A 13,168-nucleotide genomic window follows, 5' to 3' on the forward strand; every position below is an offset into this window, starting at 1 on the left:
ATATGCAGACACAGGAGATAGAGGACCTCAAAGGTTCTCGATGAGAAATAAGTTGTACAGAAGGAGAGCGGTCACTATGACATGGATGCTTCCGGTGCATCAGATGCAAGGTCAAAAGGCTCAATGGCCCAGGGAGCTGAGTAATTCGATACTCAACAAAAGCCACTGTTTCCCGGCCATAGGAAGGGCTCAGAAGCCTCAAAGGCTGAAGAAAGGTGGTGGTGGTGGTGGGGGGGGGGGGGGGGGGGGGGGGGGAGAGAAAAATGTCCCAAAAAGGGAAGGCACTAAATAGACGCGCTGAGGAGAGATTAGAAACCCAACCTCTTGGCTCCGCAGAAAATGCTAGACTGCTGGTCTCACACTGTACTGTCAGGTGGGAAGGCACCCACACATGCACAGTGGGTGCACTGTCTTAAAGTTTTAAAATGACAGTGCAGTATGGCAGTGTCTGTACCGGGCTCCGTGGATGAAGGTCACCCACATGTGAGAATACAATGCCTGCTTGTCCTCGGAGAAAAATAAGCAAAATAAATAAAAAAAATAGCACCAAACACACACATTCTGCGTATCCCCATTCGTTGCCATGTTGCAATAAGTGGAAAAAGTGACCTGTAACCAGTAAACTGAGGTAGACGTGCTGGGATTCAGAGCAGCCAATAAGCTATTACTACCCAAAAGGATCACTGTTGCACACTGCCGGAGGATCACTTTTACACAAAACTGAACATCTTCCTTCATGCCTTCTTACAGTACAGGAATGCTTACAACACAAATGGGTTTAAACAAAACTCGGTCTACATACTTAAATACTATCAGAGCTAAATTTAAAATATATCATTTTTAACCCCCGCTTGAAAACTGAAAAAATTAGCAGCAACTGAAATTTTCTGGAGAGTAAAGGGAAAGATGATGTTTCTAAGGTATTCAATTCAGGGTTGTGAAGGGGTGGGGAGATTAATCAGCCGTAGCGGTTTACAATCTGGACTGAACAAATCTGCTGTTTGATCTTGAGGTTAAAAAAAAAAAAAAAAAAAGAGTTCAGATACTGATAAAGAAATTCCTCAGTATGAGATGAAAAGCAGAAGACTGTATCTTTCCATGATTTGGGTTTGTTTTCAGCAGAACATCTCCATGGAAAAACAATGACTCAATATGCTTCTGCTAAGTATGAAAACCCTTCAACTCAAATGGCAGGGAGGAATATACCCATTAACCAAAGTACATGCTCTGTACATTGGTCATATTCTGCTGTCACAACTCTCCCATCCTTGCTATGAAGGAAGGCTTCTACATCACCCTGTCCGCTTCCTTTTAAACTTGTATCTCAATATACTGAGACTTTTAGCCAATTTTCCTCTATTTGAAATCATCTAAAGAAAGGAGGCTATGGTGATCTTGGGTGATTTAGACCTTCTGTAAAATAATCTTAGCTTGTGTCCTTATTCTCCAGGGACTGCCACTGCCACCTAAATGAGGACACAGCTCAAGTCTTACCCATACCCAAAATAAAAAGGGATAGTTTCTTTGTAAGGAGGAAGTGAGGGGGACCAAGGCCTGTTGGTACAGTTCTTACTATGTTCCAGAATAAAAATCTGTATATATTCTTTAAACTACCTGCGGAAATGATAGAGCCAATTCTCGGTACAGACCATTTGTTTTACCCAAATTTATGAAGAAAAAAAAAGTCAATAAAATATTCCTCTAATGACCTTCATATGTGCAATTAGGGTGAAATTCACACACAGAAATACTAAAAGCAAACATGACACAGACAGGTGAAAAATAAGCAGGAGCAGTAAATAAAATGCACATGATCTAGCAGAGCATGGCCCACTATATACAAAGCTGCCAGGTTACCCAGTTCCAGGAGGGAGACTTTTGGGCTAATCCTATTTTGAAACTCACATACCAATTTATATGTTTGTTTATTTACTTATTTGGATTTTGCTCACACCTTTTTCAGTAGTAGCTCAAGGTGAGTTACATTCAGGTACACTGGGTATTTCCCTGTCCCTGGAGGGCTCACAATCTAATTTTGTACCTGAAGCAATGGAGGGTTAAGTGCCTTGCCCAAGGTCACAAGGAGCAGCAGTGGGATTTGAACCAGCCACCTCTGGTGCTCTAACCACTAGGCCACTCCTCCACTCCAATGTGTATGGTAATTGTGGTCCCTGATTCTACCTATTGAAATCAGCGATGCAGGTGTCATAACGCACCAGGACAGTGCTGTCAAAAATCCAGGACTGGCCCAAAATGTCCCTCCTGGCAGCTCTATGTATAATGACCTGAATGAACCTTGTAATGCATCACCTCAGAGTATCTGTTACATCATCACTAGTGCTTCTGGTTTTAAGTTTTAACAGATAAAACACCCTGGTTAAAAAAAATAGCTGTAATGGTTAAATACTAGAAAAGCACCATTTCCCCTAGTACTCTCACCCCACCCCAGCTTATCTTACTGGACAACCAACTCTTAAGTCATACAAACATACACATCTAATTCCACAAGATAAGCTCTCCATATTAGCACCCATGGCACAAAAACACCAACACACTATTTTCCACCTAATTGGAGGTTCCATATGGATAAAAACATTTGAGTTTACAGTTTATAAATACCTAACAAGCAAAGCCTCAACTATCACTTACAGAAGGTCACTACTTGAGTACCTGCTGTATCGGTGACAGTCCGTTCCAGTCCTCCAGCACCACAAATACTTCAGTTTTCAGGTACGCCAACAGCAGAGAGGTTCGGATCCCCAATCCTGATGTGGCAGACAGTACGTATATTATATATTTTGGATTTGTAATAGTTTTTGTAATGAGTTTGGCTAGGATTAGTTTACGCCTTAGATTTTTATGTTTTTATTTTTAGAATTTGGTCTCCTGAGGAAACACACTGTGAAACATGGTCCATGAGACCAAGGTGGCATTGTTTTAACTAAAACCCTCTGCTGAACAGTTTTGGAAGTAATTAGCTCTTTGCTAAAGAGCCTTGGAAGCAACAAGATTGTCATCTTCTATTGGTGGAATGCAGCGTTGAAGTTAGTCTGAACGCCAAAAAAAAAAATCTTTAAACTGCTCCGTGGTATCTTTACCATTTATTAAGTTTTGAAGAATGTTTGCGGAACACCAAAGTTATTGGGGGTGTTTATGAACCCTGAAGAAACTGCTCACAGTTTGCCATTGGTGAATGCTCTACAGCTCTTTACGTTAAGGAGTCAGTTCCGTCGTGGAAGACATTTTTGAGTTTAGGTGTTAGTTGCTATTTGTAATTTAACATCATGCTCTGGGATGTTTAATGATGCATATATGTGAAGATATAGTTTTTGATTATTTTGTACTTGTTGAATAACAATGTATGGTGATTTGTATCTGGATATTGCATAAGATACCCAGGGGGGGGGGGGGGGTGATTCTGAATGTTTTTTTAATCTCAGCAGGGATTTATGTGAAAAATGTTTTAGATTTTTGATTTAGTGGGCCCCCCAGAACAGGGTTGAGAACCACTGAAATAAGTGAAAGCAGAACCATTACTTCCCTACATGCAAGTGAAGCGCAACAAGATCAGCTGAGCCTGTTTCACAGAGACCTTAATTGCAGAGATCACAAACAGGGACCGCACGTCTTCTGGTAAAAGACAGGGGAGGGACAAGTGCCATCTGGGCGTAGGAGAAATTTTTTGCCAAAAAATCAGGGAAGGTTAATGAAGCAAGGGAGGAGGGAGAAGCAGTTCAAGCCTTTTGAAGTCATGTACACTCCCTGTGCTTCAGGGATTGAGGAAGTCAGAAGACGTAATGGAAAAAGGAAGAAATAATGGACATCAGGTGCTTTCCATGAATCGGTTTTCCCTGAACAAAAGCATCATTTTCAGAGCTCCGCTACCTCAGTCAACAGCAGCCACGCAGAGAGAAGGGTCCATCTCCTGGCTCTGGTCATCTGGGTTGGTTGAGGATAACAAGTGCTTACAAGAGGGAAACTCACGGAGCAATAGTGCCACCTAGTGGCCAGATTTATAGCCCACACGTAGGATTCTGAAAGAAGAGACTTGCTACAATGAGTAGACTAGTGGTGTTTAGAGGGGGTGGGGGTGGGGGGAGGATATAAAATGGAAAACATACCAAGGTAGTTGCAAATGAAAGCCCATGGAGCCAGTTCATGGTTCCAACTGAGCAGGAAGTACAAAAAAGCATGAAGAAACCACCTCATTGATAAAAGAAAATCCTTCTGCAAAGGAATTTCAACCATGTAGTTACAGAACAGCAAATTCTAGAAAACAAGGAAAGAATCTCCTTCCACAGCAAATCAAGCTGGCAAAAGTCATCTGAAATAGTTCCACCTAATTCCAGAGTCCTGCTCAAAGGGAATCTGATGTTACAGAAGAAGATGGGCCATGAGATACGTCCATGGTGCAAAAATAGACATTTCCAGTCCAAAGTAACATTTGTAACCAAGACACAGCAGGAACTCTGGAGTGTCTGCTGAGCCTCCCTGCAATTGGCTTTGCAAGTTAAACCTCTCAGGTCTTCTGGGCCACCTCGAGACAGCGGTAGACCAGCCAGTTGTGGAGGCAGTCATGGGGTAACTTAGTTTTCCCTTTCATTAGCTGATGAGGAGAAGGAGAATGAGAAACAAAGCTGAGGAAATACTTTTTAATACTGAGGGTTGTGGGTGCCTGTATGGGACAGTAGCTAGAATGGCTGATGAGTAGAGGTTGAGTAGGGTATGTGAAAAGATAGACAGGAAGCAACAAGTGAGGCTGAGTGGCCAAGAAGTCTATTTGCCAATCACTATAACAGGATATGGAAGAAGCACGACACCACTACAGCTTCTGTACAATAAGGAGGTCACTTTAAGGACAAGACTAGCAGTTCAGGTCATATAGCATGGAGCTGGAATCCGAGCAGCCCTTGGATCAACAATGCCAAAAGGACAGACCAGACCCAAGATCTTGTGTGTAGTGTATGTTCCAAGATTGCTTCATAACCCAGAAACACAATGGCTCGGTCCCCTTTACCCTACATGTAAGATAAGCTGCAAACAGGTTACACTGGTAACATATATCCTACAGAAACTTTTTCTGCGGTCCTGTGACCTGCAGCAGGAAACCCCAGTTTAAAAAGAAAACGCTATGATCAAACAACGCAATGGCAATAAAGGCACACATTTGTGAAATGACATGACCTTCTATAATTGTGAAGAGTTTGTTTCTCTCTTCTGCATGGTGGGGAAACAAAATTTCTTGCATTTCATTAAATAAAAAATAGTAATAAATAGGCTTAAAACCAAAAAACTTGACCAGGACACAAATCAGCATCTTCCGTTTCCCCTCGTCTTTTGAAAAAGTGTACAAGCTATAAGGTTTCGTTAAGTGGGGGAGCAGGAGATTTGGGGAGGGAAGGGCTGGGGAGAGGTTGGGAACGGTCATAGGGCAGCAGGCGAGTCTATAGTGGCAGTTGTAGCAGCAGCAGCCTCATCACCCTCCTCCGAGTCCCAGACTTCAGACTGCAAATAGTCTGCAAAAAGTGCCTTGGCCCGGTGCAAGACCCGGTTCAGGTTGTGCTTCCGCACCAGGCGGTCAAAGTGCATTGCCAGTTCATTGTAGTCCATGCCATGTTTCATGATATGCTCACGGTGCTCCAGCAGGATGGCCAGGCAGAGGAAAAGCATGAAAGGGTTCCCTCGGCCAAACTCTTGGGGTGGGGGCAAGCTGACCATGGATAGAGGGGGTGAAACAGTGGGAGGTGGGGCAGATGGCGAGGAAGGGATATGGGCTGGGCTCCCTACAGATTCTTCTTCTTTCTCCTTAGGAGATGGAGAGGACAACTCAGGGCTGGATGAGGGATTCAGGGAAGGGGCAGAAGATGATTTGGTCACAGTAGGAGTGGGACACTGTGCTCTGATCAAGGGGTCGTGTTCACCACAGTCATCCTCCTCAGTGGGCTGCCGGAAATGGGCCAACACAGGCGTGCCACTGCCACCAAATCCTGGCTCCTCCTCTGAGCTATCCTCATTCTTAGCACTATAGTACTTGAACTCCCCAAAGCTGGCCTGTTTCACCAAAGGGAAAATCCTGCCTGGATGCTCTGTGTTCACCGTCGCTGCTGCCTCCTCAGGCAAGGACCCCTCACAAGCTGGTCGCAGCATGTGGCGCTGACGGACTGGTCGATCGCCCTCCTTGGTTTCAGCCAGTGGGCCTAGCAGTTCCACTTCCTTCTCAGGTGGGTCAGGAGGCAGAGAGCTCCAAGTTACCTCCAGCATCCTTAAGGCATCCTCAAAGGCAAATTCCCGCTTCAGCTCCAGCAGCAGCCAGCGGTAGCAGAAGAAGAGATCGTCAGCACCTTTGGAGAGCAGATAGGCATAGAAGTCAGGATCAGAATAACGCAGCAGAAGCTTTAGATGGGAGAACTTGACAGACATGGCTTCACCATCAGCCCGGAAGTTGCCCTCCAGCCGCTTCATGATTCCGCAGAAGCAGATGTAGGCGTGTGCCTCGTTGTCCATGACAGCCAGAATGGGGGAAGCGATATCACTCATGCCCTGGCAGTAGGAAATGCGAGGATGGGCCACAGCATAGGTGGTCAGCAGGTCATGCAGGGCCACCAAGTGGGGGCTATCCTCAGAGCCAGCATAATAGGGGTGGGCCCGGTCTGTGCGTAGTACATCCTTCAGAACATTGCCTCGAATGAAGTCCAGGTCTTCAGGTGTAACCCGCTGTTGCCATTCTGCCTTCAGCTGTTCATACTCTCGAGCCTTGCGTTTCATATAGTCCATTCGCTCCAGGCCGCTCAACCCGTCTGGATACACATTCAGCAGATAGCGCCACACCACCTGTGCAAAGGGATGGAAGCAGGAAAATCAAGTCACATAGGACTGAGAGTTAAACATAATTACTACAGAGCTGCCAAGGGGGCCGATCCACTCAGCAGGAGATTTAGGGTCTGACCCTAGCCCACCCTAGCTTCCCCCATTGCTCTATCCAACTCTATCCATTTTATGCCCCAGCACAGCTGATTAGCAGCCAATGGCTACAGAAGCGGTCTCCCCGTCCAGCAGCACCAGGAAACGCCCTCATAAAACATCATCTCTTGCTGCATGGAATCAGCGGTAGCAGAAGATGGTGCTTTAGGAAGGCGCTTCCTGCTGTCACTGGACAGGACGCCAATCAGTGGGAGATCCCAACTTCTCAGCAGGAAATGACCCGTGAAAGCGGGAGACTTGGCAGGTCTGTTACTATTGGGACTGCTACCAAAAAATGGTGCAGGATAGAATGCTATGAACTCTAAGAGCATAATTTAGCATCAACCCAAGCAGCGAAAGATAACCTTACTGAACAATGATCTCAGACAAATAACACCAATATATCTGTGTGTGAAAAAGTATGTGAACCCTTCATTCCTAACTGCAACCTCCTTGAGCAGCAATAATGTCAACTAAAAATGTTTCCTGTAACTGCTGATCAACTGTGGTCCATTCCTCCAAACAGAACTGTCTGATATTTGAGCCTTCTTCCATGAACATCTCACTTCAGGCCTTATTCCAGTATTTCGGCCAACCCAACTCCCGCAGTCTCAACACAAAATTGTTTAATTTTATATCCTTTTATTACATAAGCCTGGGTTTAATTAAACAAAAATAGCATGGTAAGATCCAGTAATTTTCATTATACTGTACTTGGGGTTCACAAACTCTCAGCACTTTACCAGAACAAGAACCTGTGAAAAACAGAGAAAGGGGTAAGAATAATTAAACCTATCCCTAAAAATCCGTAAGTGGATCATGGGTATATATAGTAAATGAGTTTATCTTGTTGGCAGACTGGATGAACTGTACAGGTCTTTATCTGCTGTCACTTACTTACATGGTACTGTTATTTATTTTGGATTTTTATGGGGTGGGAGGTGTGGTTCTTCAGTGGTTTAAAGGATTTTTGACCAACAGAAGTTATAAAGTAAGGATGAATGGATCTTACGCCTCTGAATGGATTCCGAACTATGGAGTCCCTCATGGCTCTCTTTTGTTCCTCATTCTTTTTAATTTAATCATGGCACTTTTGGGTAAAACGTTGGCTGGGTTGGGTTTTAGAATTTCAACATATGCAGATGATATAGCTGTTTTCTTTCCTTTTGAAGTCCACTTGTCGAAATGTAGTCCCTTATTGCATCTAAGGTGATTAATATAATAGGATGGGCAACTAACTTTAGACTTAAAATGAATAAGGATAAAACAAAGTGGCAGCAAATTCAATATGGGAAGTGAGAAAACGTATGTATTGATAATATCGATTTTCCACTGGAGTCTTCCCTTAAAATTTTAAGAGTAATTTTTGATAAATATCTCGTTTGAAGAGCAGGTGAAGGTGTTTATTGCACTGTAGAAGCTACATCGTACAAGATCGAATTTTATGTCTGAAGTGTTTAGATTGATTGTGCTGTTGCACATCGATTATTCTTAACATTATTTACCTAGGTTGTAAGGATGTAGTGTTAAACTTCAAACTTTATTAAATACCACTGTGCGATAAATATTTAGGGTTTCTAGATTTAACAGAGTTTCCCCAATGCAAGCTCAAGTTGTCCTTGTTGCCTTGTTTTTTCAAATTGTGCACATTGAAGCAGTGGCGTAGCTACGTGGGGCCATGGGGCCCTGGACCCCCCCTGCTGACGACCCTCTCGACCCCCCCTCCCGCCGCCAACCTTTGCTGGCGGGGGAGCCCAACCCCCGTCAGCCGAGGTCCTCTTCTTCCAGCACATGGCTTCGTTCTGTTTCTGTGAGTCTGACGTCCTGCACTCACAAAACGAAGCCTTGCGCCATAAGAAGAGGACCTTGACTGGCAGGGGTTGGGGTCTCCCGCCAGGAAAGATAGGCGGGGGAGGATTGGCGGCAGGAGGGGGGGTTGCAAGGGTCGTCAAGGGGGGGGGGTCAAAGTTGTTGTTGGTCGGCAATGGCGGGGGGGGAGGCTAAAATATGCCCCCTCACCTCGGGCTCTGGACCCCCCTCCCACCGAAGTCTGGCTACACTCCAGCACTGAAGTACCGGAGTAAATGGTAAATCTGATAAGATTATCACATAGAAATATTATGACTGGATCTAGATGTTTTCTACTTTTTCAATATCCAGATTCAAAACAGGTGGTTTATACACTTTCTCTAGCACATCCGCTTATTTGGCAGATAGCCACTGGAATGAATTACCTATTGATGTAAGGTGGCAATGTTTTTTTTTTTAAACTGTTGAAAACTTTCTTGTTCAAGAAATTTTTAATGTGACGGGCTCATTTTCAAAACAGAAAAACGTCTAAAAAGTTGCATAAAAGCAGCATTTGGACGTTTTTCTCACAAAAATGTCCAAATCAGTATTTTCGAAACCTATTTTTGGACATTTTTCTATGAAGTCCATCAGAAGCATGTCCAAATCTCAAGTGGGGCATGTTCCAGGCGGGACTTGGGCATTCCTAAGACTTAAGACGTTTTTCAGCCATAATGGAACAAAACAAAAACGTCCGGGACTAAAACTAAGACGTTTTGAGCTAGATCTGTTTTTATAACGAATAAGGCACAAAACGGTGACCTAAATAACCAGATGGCCACTGGAGAGAATCTGGGGTGACCTCCCCTTATTTCCCTAGTGGTCACTAACCCCCCCCCCCCTACCCCCAACAAATGTGATGAAAAACATTACTTGCCAGCCTCTATGCCAACCTCAGATGTTATACTCGGATCCATTAGAATAGCATGTAGTCTAGGAGTAGTCTAGTAGTGGGTGCAACGCACTGCAGACAGTTGAACCCAGGATCCTACCATTCCCTACCTGTTACACTTGTGGAGGAAACTGTGAGCTCTCCAAAACTCACCAGAAACCCACTGTACCCAACATATAGGTGCCCCCTTCACCCATAAGGGCTATGGTAGTGGTGTACAATTGGAGATAGTGGATTTGGGTGGGCTTAGCAGACAAGGTAAGGGAGCGGTAAGATGTGTACCTGGGAGCTTTTTATGAAGTCCACTGCAGTGCCTCTTAGGGTGCCCTATTGCTGTCTTGAGATGTCAGGGGGACCACATCCCAATGGCTTGATTTTGTGCGTTTTGTAATTGACCTTTTCTTTTTCTGAAAATGGGCCAAAATTAACCCAAAACGTCCAAATCACAAAATGTCCAAAAAACAAGACGTCCAAATCACAAAACAGTATTTTCGAAAAAAAAAAAAAAAAAGATGGACGTTTTTCTTTTTCAAAAATGACCTTCTTTCCTATTTAGATTTTGGACGTTGTCTGCAAAACATCCAAAGTCGGACTTAGACGTCATATCAAAAATGCCCCTCAAGTGTTATTTTCTTGACCGTTAGTTCACTATCATGTGTAATATACCTGGAGTTGGTCCAGTTTACTCTTTTGTGAGCCACACTGAGGGGTCCTTTTATTAAAGTTCAATGAAAAATGACCTGCGCTGGTGTAGATGCGTATATTGGGTGTGCGCAGGTACATTTTTCAGCGCACCTGCAAAAAATAACTTTTTTTGGTCGAAAATGGATGTGCGGCAAAATGAAAATTGGCGTGCATCCATTTTGGGCCTGAGACCTTACCACCACCCACTGACTTTGCGGTAAAAGTCTCACACGTTACCGGGTGGTAATGACCTACGTGCGTACAATGCCGATTACCACCCGGTTAGCGTCGCAAGCTGCAAAATTTCCGGCGCGCCTACTGGACGCACGTACAAAATGAAATTATCGCCAGGGCTAAGTGGTAGACGGGTAGTAGCTCCAAATTGGCACACAATGGGCGTGCATAGGCGCCTATGCAGCTTAGTAAAAAGGCCCCTGAACTTTTGTGGTAAGTGTGGGAAACATGTGTCATGCAGGGGCGTATCTGCGTGGGGCCACAGGGGCCTGGGCCCCCGCAGATTTCGCCCTGGCCCCCCTCCCCGCCGTCAACCCTCCCCCGCTGCTTACTTTTGCTGGCGCCGAGGTCCGACCCGCAATCTCCGTTTTTCGTCTTCCTCCGTGGCCATGCTTCCAGGAAGTAATGCTGCAGTGCTGATTCGTTGAATCCAGTTCGGCGTCTGACGTCAGACGTCGAACTGGATTCAACGAATCAGCACTGCAGCGTTACTTCCTGGAAGCATGGCCACGGAGGAAGACGAAAAACGGAGATTGCGGGTCGGACCTCGGCGCCAGCAAAAGTAAGCAGCGGGGGAGGGTTGACGGCGGGGAGGGGGTGGAGAGAGGCGGCGGCGGGGGGGGGGGGGAGGGAGGCAAAAATGTGCCCCCCCTCTCTGGCTGTGGCCCCCCCTACCGCCGGATTCCAGATACGCCCCTGGTGTCATGTATTATTACTATTATCAGACTGCTTTAAAAAAATGCTCAAACTGATACTCCATATTTGCTGTTAAGAGTCAAAACTCATTCCTCCCTCTCCTTTTCCGCTAACATCCAGCACACGGCCAAAACCGGTCGCTTCTTTGTCTACAACATTAGCAAAATTCGCCCCTTCCTCTCTGAATACACTACCAGAACCTTTATCCAAACCCTTGTCACCTCTCACTTGGATTATTGCAATTTGCTTCTCACTGGTCTTCCGCTCAGCCATCTCTCTCCTCTCCAGTCTGTCCAAAATTCTGCAGCATGACTTATTTTCCGCCAAAATCGTTTGACCCACACTAGCCTACTCCTCAAGTCACTTCACTGGCTCCCTGTCCCCTTCCGCGTACAGTTCAAACTTCTCTTACTGACCTTTAAATGCATCCATTCTGCAGCCCCCCATTACCTCTCCTCTCTCATCTCTCCCTACATTCCTCCCCGTAACTCAGCTCGCTGGACAAATCTCTCTTGTCGTCCCCCTTCTCCTCCACTGCTAATTCCAGGTTTCGTTCCTTTTCCCTCGCGGCACCTTATGCCTGGAATGGACTTCCTGAGCCTGTACGCCTAGCTCCATCTCTACCTGTTTTCAAATCTATGCTGAAAACCCACCTTTTCACCACTGCTTTTGGCTCCTAACCACTACTCAATTCCCCTATCCTTGTTCCTTCTCACCCAGTACTTTCCTCGCCCTTAATTGTCTTGTCTGTATTTTTAGATTGTAAGCTCTATCGAGCAGTGACTGTCTCTGTGTCAGGTGTTCAGCGCTGCGTGCGTCTGGTAGCGCTATACAATGTTAATAATAATAATAATAAATCACATGAGTTAGTCTTCCCTATTCTTAAATAAAGAATAAGAAGTGGTGCATTTTTTGGAGTCGACGATTGTGATAATCTAACCTTCCTGCTGGTGCGACAGCACTGCTGCGTCCTGCTATGTGGAAGATGTGTTGGCGTGCACGGGAAAGGGGATGGGATTTGATATACCGTCTTTCTGTGGTTACAAAGTGGCTTACATATTATATACAGGTGCTCATTTTATACCTGGGGCAATGGAGGGTTAAGTGAGTTGCAGTGAGAATCGAACCCAATTCTCCCGGTTCTCGGGCCAATGCAATAACCGTTAGGCTACTCCTTCACTCCCAGGTCACAGTTTAATCTGGGGAATCCCTCCAGCTTCGCTTTAGGCAGAGTGCTAAATCTCAACATATCACATCCGCCAACTGGGTACCTGCTTGCCCGCCTGCTCCAAAACCGGGCCCAATGCACCAGCTGATAGGCTGAACATGAGTTACCTACATGTACACGTCTGCAGTTACACCAGTCATAGATCTGGCAAAACTGCGATCACATAAATGCGGCAGTGGTAACTGAAGCCCCGCCTTGCCTCTCCCCACCTTATAGTGCGACACTCCCCCCCCCCCCCCTCCCCAAACATACTAGAAACAAATGGATGGTACAATGGGGAGTGTGATCACTTCAGACCTCCTGACAAATCCAAATTTGACACAGCACTACAGGAGAGCGGGAGACAGTCTGGAAAGAGGTTGTGCTATCAGTAGCTTGTGCTGTTAGACCTACCAAGGGTGAAGAATCATCACATACCACCTGTTACAGGACCTTCTGGTATCAGTTCTCAAAGGGGGAGGGAAATCAGACCCAAGGGACTGTTGCCTGCAGTGTCCCCCAGACTTGGTCTATGCACCATCAGGAATCTGTGCCTACAGCTGCACCAGGCCACAAGCCTGCACCATCTGCTGGAGCCACAGAAACACTGAACGGCTGAAGACAGCACCAGCTCCTTACAAGTCTGT

The 13,168-nt window shown here is 45.5% G+C and overlaps 1 protein-coding gene across 1 annotated transcript in view; it reads right to left on the minus strand.

The window, feature by feature from the left end:
• Positions 1 to 2,147: 2,147 nt before the first annotated feature.
• The window catches only part of TBC1D25 (TBC1 domain family member 25), a 55,235-nt gene continuing 44,214 nt past the window's right edge, over positions 2,148 to 13,168 (minus strand). Inside the window, exon 6 of the mRNA XM_030193958.1 lies at positions 2,148 to 6,831. Within this exon, the coding sequence (XP_030049818.1) occupies positions 5,425 to 6,831 (1,407 nt within the window). The 3' untranslated portion in view covers positions 2,148 to 5,424. The remainder of the gene's footprint in view (positions 6,832 to 13,168) is intronic.

The sequence above is a fragment of the Microcaecilia unicolor genome, chromosome 2 (genome assembly GCF_901765095.1).
Source record: "Microcaecilia unicolor chromosome 2, aMicUni1.1, whole genome shotgun sequence".
Taxonomy (NCBI): domain Eukaryota; kingdom Metazoa; phylum Chordata; class Amphibia; order Gymnophiona; family Siphonopidae; genus Microcaecilia; species Microcaecilia unicolor.